The following is a 9338-nucleotide window of genomic DNA, read 5'->3' as shown; positions in this document are numbered from 1 at the left end:
GATCCGGCTGCCAAAAATTGAGGTGCGGATCCGGCTACCAAAAATTAGGTGCGGATCCGGCTACCAAAAAATTATGTGCGGATCCGACTAGTTAGCTAGATTTTCGCAATCTTTGAAAATTTTCTTGACATAGCCATATGTATGTAGCCCCCGAGCGTTGAGTCGGCTTGCTCCAAGGAGACTCGATGCTCAGAAACTTAGCCCCCAAGCGTCAAGGTGGAAAATTTCCGGCTTGTTGCTCCAAAGAGAACTTCATCGATGTAGCCCCCGAGCGCCAAGGTGAATTTACTTGAAAATCCGGCTTGGTGCTCTTAGAGTAGCTTTATCTTTATATGTGACTTAGGAATAGTGTAAATCCCAAGCATCTAGGCGGAAATTTCCAGCACTGATACCCGAAAGGAAACACACTTTTCACCTAAGATCAAACCGCAACCCCCGAGGGTTGGTTCCGGCTAAGCATAGCGGAATCAAGACTCAAGTTGCTTTTCCAGCTGTGCACACCATGGATCCGTCTAACCTTCTCTCATTGGATCCGGCTAGCTTCCCCTGGGGCTTCGCGCGGTGATAGATCTGCTTGAAAACACCTTAAATCGAGGAATGTTCTACGTCCAAGTGTCATGTACCTGATACATAAACATAAAAACATATTTGTATTAAATTGTTTCTTTGATCATGTTCAACGTGTTAAATATATTTGTGTAATATCTGCTTCTGTTTATTCTATCGTATATGGAGTAGTACTCCAATACGTATAGGACTCTCTTGTACAATGCTTGATGGGCTTTACATCCTATATAAACACGGACCCGACACCCTGGAGGGTACGTCGTTCAAACCTAGCTTTTGTCTTCGCTAATATGGTATCAGAGCTGCTCTTCCTCGACATCGCTGCCTGATCACCGCCGCCGCTAGGCCGCCGCCGCCGCCGCCGCCCCTCAAAACCAACACCAAAAACAGACAACCTAGACAACTGCTGCCGCAGGATCTCTCTGCCGCTGCATCCACAATCCAAAACAAATCAAAACCAAAACAAATCTACAGCCGCCGCCGCCGCATACCCTGCCGCCGCCTCTCAAAATCAACACCTGCCTACAAACCAGCCGCCGTTGCAGTTTCTCTGCCGCCGCCGCTGCTCCAGATCGCCTCTTCAGACGCGATCCAGCAAAAAACCCTAGATGGGTTCCTCTTCAAATTCGTCGGTCTCGTCTCTGGCCGCTGCTCTGGGTGCGCCGCCCGCACAGCTTCTTACCCGTGACAATGCCCTCATATGGAAGGCTCTTGTCGTCCCAGCCCTTCGAGGTGCTCGCGTTCTCAAGCTCGTTGAAGGAAGTGACAAGGCCCCTGCAGAAACTATTGAAGTAGATACTGATGGTGTTAAAAGTGAAGTTGACAACCCTGCATATGATGTCTGGATAGCCCGTGACCAACAGGTCTTGCGGTATCTTCTCAGCTGCTTATCATCTGATATGCTGTCTCATGTTCTTGGACTCGAGACTTCTGCCGAGGTGTGGCAAACTATCAACTCTCTTACCACAACTCAGTCAAAGGCCAGGGCTCAGCATCTCCGTTCTGCACTCAATGAAACCAAGAAAGGAAATATGTCTGCTGAAAAATACTTTGCAAAGATGAAAGTTCTCGCCTCGGAACTCGCCGCTGTGGGCAAGCCACTTGATGATGATGAGTTAATCTGGTACATGCTTCATGGACTTGGTGCAAATTACAACAACCTCAAAACAGCAGTTCGTGCAAATCCACCAACTTCTCTGACAGATCTCTACAGTCAGCTTCAGTCCTTTGATCAGATGCACAAACTTGGAGATGCAGTTGCAGAAGAGTTTGTCTCTTCTGCTAACCTGGCTCGTCGTGCCCCTGACCGCTCGCCAGGCTATGCTGCTCGGCAGGATGACTATCGTGACCGTCGTGATGACCGTCGCCCTGATGAATACCGCGATCGTCGTGATGACAGACGTGATGATCAGCGTCCTCGCCAGGATGATAGACATCGCTATGATGACCGGCCCAAGCGCCGGGATGATGGACCAAGAGATGCGCCCCGTGATGATGGATGCCGCCGTGATAGAATTCCCACTCCATATGTTGATGTTCAGTGCCAGATATGTAAGAAGCATGGGCATCCTGCTGAGGTGTGCTGGTGGAGGTTTCAGCGTGATAGGCGCAATGGTGGTCCTATGGTGTAGACAACAAACTGGTACTCTGACACCAGTGCTACAAATCACATTACAAGCGAGCTGAGCAAACTATCTACCCAGGAAAAGTATACAGGACATGATCATGTGCACACGGCTGATGGCAACGGTATGCAAATAAGTCATATTGGTCATTCTATGTTGCGTACTCCCCATAGCTCCTTTCATCTTAGAAATATTCTTCATGTTCCAAGTGCATCTAAAAATCTCATGTCTGTTCATAGATTCACACTTGATAATCATGTATTTATTGAGTTTCATCCTTTTTTCTTTTTGATCAAGGATCTGGCCACCGGGAGCACTCTCTTTAAAGGTCCATGCCGTGATGGTCTCTACCCACTAGTGCCTCTTTCTACTGGGTCATCCAAGCAAGCCTTCATTACAATAAAGCCCTCTTCATCTACATGGCATCGCCGCCTAGGACATCCATCCTCCTTTGTGGTGCAGCAAGTTCTCAGAAAACATAGAATTTCTTTTTCTCCTGAAATAAACCCATACATTTGTGACTCTTGTCAACTAGCTAAGAGCCATCAATTACCATATCATGTCTCTACTAGTGTTTCCACTGTTCCATTGGAGCAAGTTTTTTCTGATGTATGGGGACCAGCACCTTTATCTGTTGGAAAACATTCATATTATGTAAGCTTCATTGATGATTTTAGCAAATTCACTTGGATTTATCTGCTTAAAAAGAAGTCTGATGTCTATCAAGTCTTTCTTAATTTCCAACAGTTAGTAGAACGCAAGTTTGATAGAAAAATTGTTACTATGCAAACTGACTGGGGTGGTGAGTATGAAAAACTCCATGGTTTCTTTCAAAAAATTGGCATCACTCATCATGTATCATGCCCTCATGCTCATCAAAAAATGGTTCCGCTGAACGCAAACACCGTCACATAGTAGAAGTTGGCCTTGCCTTACTTGCCAATGCATCCATGCCTTTTAAATTCTGGGATGAAGCTTTTCTTACAGCCACCTTTCTTATTAATCTTCTTCCCAGCAAAGTAATAAACCATGACACCCCAGTTGAGCGTCTCCTTAATACCACTCCCAATTATGAATCTCTTCGAGTGTTTGGTTGTGCTTGTTGGCCTAATTTACGCCCTTACAACAAAAGAAAACTTGCTTTTCGATCCACTAGATGTGTCTTCATTGGTTATAGTTCTCGACACAAAGGCGTCAAGTGTCTTGATCCCTCCACTGGACGTGTCTATATTTCCCGCGATGTTGTGTTTGATGAGAACCTGTTTCCCTTTGCCTCACTCAATCCAAATGCTGGTTCCCGACTTCGCCAAGACATTCTGCTTCTTCCCACAAACTCATCTTCTACATCCACTCATGGGGAGACACACATTGATGACTATATGCCTTTACCGTTTGTCCCTATTGTTACTAATGATACCTCTGCAGATGTTGCTCCTGCAGATGTCCCTGATGAACAACAGCTGACAGAACAAAATTTGACTGAAAACCATGAAGAATTCAGCTCAAATGATGACTCTAATAATTCTGCACAAAATGACGAATCTGGCGGCCGATCCCAGGAGGATTCTCCCGCCCAGTCCTCGGATCGCGTGGCCTCCACAGGCGCAGCAGACGCGCCAGGAAATCCGCCTCGTGACCGACGCGCGCGATCTCTGTCGCCGCAGCATGTCGCGCGACCAGCAGCTCGCCACTTTGCCTCCCCTGTGCGGTCCCCCTCTCCGGCGCGTGCTGGCCACACGCACCCTGCTGATGACAGCCCGACGGTGTCAGCCTCCGCCAGTCCAGACGCGACAAGTGGCAGTTTGTCTGCTACCAATGATGACCCTACTGATGACTCTCATGATCTGTCTGATTCTGCAGCTTCTTCAGGATCTTCTGTGCACACACAAGGTGAGGTCAATCCTGCTGCAACCAGAAATCCTCCCCCGACAACATCTTTGCGTCCTCGCACACGACTTCAACAGGGTATTCGTCAGCCAAAGAAGTACACCGATGGCACTATCAGATATGGAATGTTTGCAGCAACGGGGGAACCACAGACACTTGATGAGGCCCTTAAAGATGCTAGATGGTGCGAAGCCATGTCTGAGGAATATAATGCACTTCTGCATAACAAAACTTGGCACTTGGTTCCTTCAAGTCCAGGTAAAAATATTATTGATTGCAAGTGGGTCTACCGTATAAAAAAGCATGCTGATGGAACAATTGATAGATACAAAGCTCGCCTTGTTGCTAAAGGTTTCAAACAGCGTTATGGCATTGATTATGAGGATACCTTCAGTCCTGTTGTCAAGGCAGATCTTACTTCCCGCCCTGATGTAATAAGCCTTTCTTAAGGCAACTTGTAAATATTCTTTATATATAAAAATTACACCGTAGGGATTTTTCCCTACGGTTCAGGTGTCAAAAAAAAAATTAGACTTGTTCTGGCAGTTGCTGTTTCTAGAGGCTGGAGTTTAAGGCAGCTAGATGTCAAGAACGCGTTCTTACATGGTGTTCTGGAAGAGGATGTGTATATGAGACAGCCTCAAGGGTTTGAGGATTCTAAAAATCCACATTATATTTGCAAGCTTGACAAAGCTCTCTATGGACTGAAACAAGCTCCTCGTGCATGGTATTCAAGGTTAAGTGCAAAACTACAGTCTCTTGGATTTTATCCTTCCAAAGCTGATACTTCACTATTTCTGTACAATAAAAGGGGTATCATCATTTATGTACTTATCTATGTTGATGATATTATAGTCACCAGTTCTTCTCCAAGAGCGATTACTGCACTTCTTCAAGATCTCAACAGTGACTTTGCTTTGAAGGACTTGGGTGATTTACACTTCTTTTTGGGCATTGAAGTTAAAAAGGTTGATGATGGATTGCTTCTTACACAGGAGAAGTATGCTACTGATCTTCTTGCAAAGGTCGGCATGACACAGTGTACCACTTGTTCTACACCGATGTCTTCTACTGAAAAATTGTCTTTAACAGACGGTAATCCTCTTGGCTCTACTGATGTCACTACATACAGAAGCATAGTTGGTGCTCTACAGTATCTTACATTGACTCGACCAGATTTGTCTTACTCAGTCAATAAGGTTTGTCAGTATTTGCATGCTCCTACAACAACACATTGGACAGCTGTGAAACGAATTTTAAGATATGTTCAGGGAACTGTGAAACTAGGTCTCACATTTCAGAAGTCAGCATCTAGTTTGCTTAGTGCCTTTTCAGATGCAGATTGGACAGGCTGCATTGATGACAGAAGATCAACAGGAGGTTTTGGTGTCTTCTTTGGACCAAATTTGATATCTTGAAGTGCTCGAAAACAGGCCACAGTTTCCAGATCAAGTACTGAAGCTGAGTACAAGGCGTTAGCAAATGCCACAACTGAATTAATATGGGTTGAAGCTCTACTCAGAGAACTTGGGGTAGCTCTCAGAGTAAGACCTTGTTTATGGTGTGATAACATAGGTGCTACTTTTCTGTCTGCAAATCCTGTGTTCCATGCTAGAACAAAGCACATAGAGATTGACTTTCATTTTGTGAGAGAGCGAGTTCTTTGACATTGCTAGATGTTAAGTTCATCTCCAGTAAAGATCAAGTAGCAGATGGATTCACCAAAGCTTTACCAGTGAAGGAGCTTGATGAATTTAAACGTAATCTCAACCTTTCTAGTGGCTGAGATTAATGGAGGGTGTTAAATATATTTGTGTAATATCTGCTTCCGTTTATTCTATCGTATATGGAGTAGTACTCCAATACGTATAGGACTCTCTTGTACAATGCTTGATGGGCTTTACATCCTATATAAACACGGACCCGACACCCTGGAGGGTACGTCGTTCAAACCTAGCTTTTGTCTTCGCTAAGAACAAATGTAAGGCGGAACAAAAACAACCTTTGAACAAATGTTTTAAAGCTGAAACTATGCAGCAGTTGAACAACATAAAACTGTCAAGGCGGAAAAAACTCGACTATCTTGAACAGTTAATGTAATTTATATGTTTTAAGCAAGTGCTGGTTTATCCGTTCTTCTGGTTTATATGCTTGACTTTTCGCGAGACGGCAACCTTTAAACACAGAACATCTGCTGAGGCGATAGCGCTTAATAGCGAAACAATCAAGAACCTCAGAAACAGAGGCCGGCTTTAAGTACCGAGATGTCACTACTAAGGAATCCACACATAAAACAATAAAAAACGTGTAGGCCAGAAAACTTAAGCTAACGCCCGAAAGCGGAATTTTTACAGGAGCCTTAAGCGGCAAAAACAGTACAAACATTTTCACGAGCGCGAGGCAAATCATGAGAAAGATATGACCAACAGTGAAAGCGGTAAAAGACTCAGGATATGAGTGAACCAATCTTAATCTCAAGATCATAAAATTTTAAAATATTAAATATAAATAGGGACTTAGCTGTTTAAATGTAGCTGACGTCGGAAGCCAAGGTGGAATGAAACCGGTCATAGTAAATGTGCGGACTTAACAGTCCTGGAATCTGGCCATGACAGCTCATCGCGAAGTAAACCCGGAAAAATCGGCGTAGATGTAATGATTCGGAGCTGCTTTATGCAGAATCCTCACACGTTGAATCTACGATCGGTCGGAAAGTATGGCGTCCTGGCCGAGAAATTCAAGCACGTGGTGATCCACACGTGAAGCCTCGATTTTTTCCGCTTCAATCCTTTTCTCTTCTCAAGAAAACATGCACAGGTCGACCGTGGGCTGTTGCCGGAGCAAGGAGCCGGAATTGATCCAATGTGATCTGTTTGCCTGTATGGATTGCGGCCAACGTGCAAATTGTATGCATAGGCACCATTCAATCAATGACCACTTCACGTGAAGATGCAGATTACATGTATAGTTTCTCCACTAGGTGGAATCGCTGTAGTCATCTTTTTATTCATGCGACGTGTGCTCCGGCAAAAGGTGACCGAGCCCGATCGTTTCCGCCTTCGTTCATGTGGATACTCGTTCTGCCTTTGTCCATGTGTGTTATGCAACTGATTCTAAACGAACCGCGGTGGCAGAGCCGATCAAGATGGGGTCGGAAACAAACGCGGCGGCAAAGCCAGCTCAGGCGGAATCGAAACAATCCGCAGCGGCAAAGCCAGCTACGACAGAGTCGGAAACAAACCAATGCCATGTCAAGGCGGAAACAAAACACACTGCAGAGGCATAGCCAGCCATAGCGGAATCTTAATTGTTCTTTGCTTTACGTGGAGGAGTAACCATGTCGGAAGCACATGTGCTTGCATGGGTTTTGCGGAGCATGTACGTGTACTCTTCCGACTAGATCTTCATGTGATTCAGTACGAAAGATGATTTCGCCTTTTTCTTTTAGAGACTCCAAATTGATCATCAATCTGGTGCTCTGTACTCCGTATACACAGCATGTATTTGGCCAGATGGATCCGGCCTAGCCTGGTACACGCGCATAAGACAGAAGATTTCGTCGACCTGCTACCAGAAGCCGCCGAGTACTGAGAAAACTGATCGTTTCTCAGTTTGAACATACGGACCAACTCCGGTGCGGATACGCGAAGATTTAGAGCTCTGAATATGCGCTGGAGCTGGGCTTGTCAAAATCACGCGGCCAGCAGCGGAGCCCTGTCGGAACCGCGCTACTCCTAGGCTCTGACAAGGCCAAACTACAACTTGGCGGAACCAAGCTCCCATCGAAGACGACAAGGGATCTCGCCTGGATCCATGTTTCCAGGAGATCCGAGCCAGAAATCTCAACGGGAAATTTTCAGACCGGTTTATCGCGATCGATCCAGCCCGTAGGCGGTCCGTGCGAGTTTTACCGCAATTGCAGAGCTAGGCAGAAATTTCCAAAATTGCAATGCAAGTCGGATTTTCAAAAATTATAAGGCGGATCCATCCTTAAGAGGTTCCTGCTCAAATTCTTCTTCCGCGGACGTATCCTGCTCAAAGGCGGTCCATGCAGGAAATTCCTGATCTAGAGCGATTCCGGCCATGGGCGGATCCTGCTCAGATCGGATCTCCGCGAACGTCTCCGGCTCGATGGCGGTCTGTGCGGAACTTACCAATGTGCTTCCGTCGAAATCGACGACTTCGCAGATGAAGATGTGTATCCCGCCGATCGGGACGATGGAGAGCTTGACGGGGTCGGTCCTACCCGGAATCCAGCACTCGTCCCGAGGGACGATCGGAAAGTTTCCGGCGTATAAGACGCGCCCCACGGCGATAGTGTCGCCGATGCCTCCGAACGTAGAACCCTCCCGGTTCCGGCCTCCATACGCCGCAGGCCCCACGGTGGGCGCCAACTGTCGTTGCCTAATCGACGGTACCTCGGAAGAGGGATCCTCACGAGGGGGAGAAGAAGTAGGGGCCATAGGGCGGAGTGCACACGGGACGGTGGTACGCGGTTTACCCAGCTTCGGAACAACTGCACGATGACAGGGCCTACTGCTGCTTGTCTGGAATTATCTGGGCGCTTTCGCGTTGTTGCAATGAGTTGTAGTTGTCTCGCTTCTAGCTCGAGATCTGCCTCTAGGGCTCCCAGGATCCGGGTTATATATGCGCCCGGATCTAGGATTTCTACGGAGAGTCCTACCCGGAATACAAGTTGCCTAACTACAGAATATTACATTGCCGTGTACGTCAAGGATCCACCTATTCCTAACTTGTCGTCATGGATCCGGCTTCCTTCATGGGCCTTTACGGATCTGACTCCTGGCATAGACCTCTTCGGATCCGGGTACCTCTGTAGGTCGGTTCGGATCCGGGTACCTTCGTAGGGCGGTTCGGATCCGCTTACCTTCGTAGGGCGGTTCGGATCCGGCTACCTTTGTAGGGCGGTTCAGATCCGGCTACCTCATAGGTCGGTTGGGATCCGGCTCCTTGTTCCTGGGTTGGACATCTTCCATCTTGATCAACAACAACTGGGCCACCCGGTGGGCTATATGCCATCACCACCATCTGTGGGCCACCCAGGCTTGCCGGAATCGGACCATGTCGATGGTATACCTATGAAGTATATCCACAACATAACCCCTCGTGATAATTCCTCCAGCATCACGTGTGTGATTTGTCGCGCACGTCGTGTCGGAGGGCGTCTCTGAATCGATATCGTGCAGATTTCGGCGGGTTCGCTGAGATCCTCATGGTACCGGTTCCGGGGCATCACAA

At 47.0% G+C, this 9338-nt stretch overlaps 1 protein-coding gene across 1 annotated transcript; it reads left to right on the top strand.

Moving 5' to 3' along the window:
• The first annotated feature begins 1175 nt into the window (after nucleotides 1-1175).
• LOC139832629 (uncharacterized) lies at nucleotides 1176-5497 on the top strand. The gene is made up of 5 exons (XM_071822429.1): nucleotides 1176-2118; nucleotides 3618-4510; nucleotides 5003-5120; nucleotides 5172-5278; nucleotides 5351-5497. Exons 1-5 carry the CDS (start codon nucleotides 1176-1178, stop codon nucleotides 5495-5497), a joined length of 2208 nt encoding a protein of 735 aa, XP_071678530.1.
• The last annotated feature ends 3841 nt before the right edge of the window (nucleotides 5498-9338 follow it).

Source organism: Lolium perenne, chromosome 6 (assembly GCF_019359855.2).
Source record: "Lolium perenne isolate Kyuss_39 chromosome 6, Kyuss_2.0, whole genome shotgun sequence".
Taxonomy (NCBI): domain Eukaryota; kingdom Viridiplantae; phylum Streptophyta; class Magnoliopsida; order Poales; family Poaceae; genus Lolium; species Lolium perenne.
This window is presented reverse-complemented; position numbering and strand designations above follow the sequence as displayed.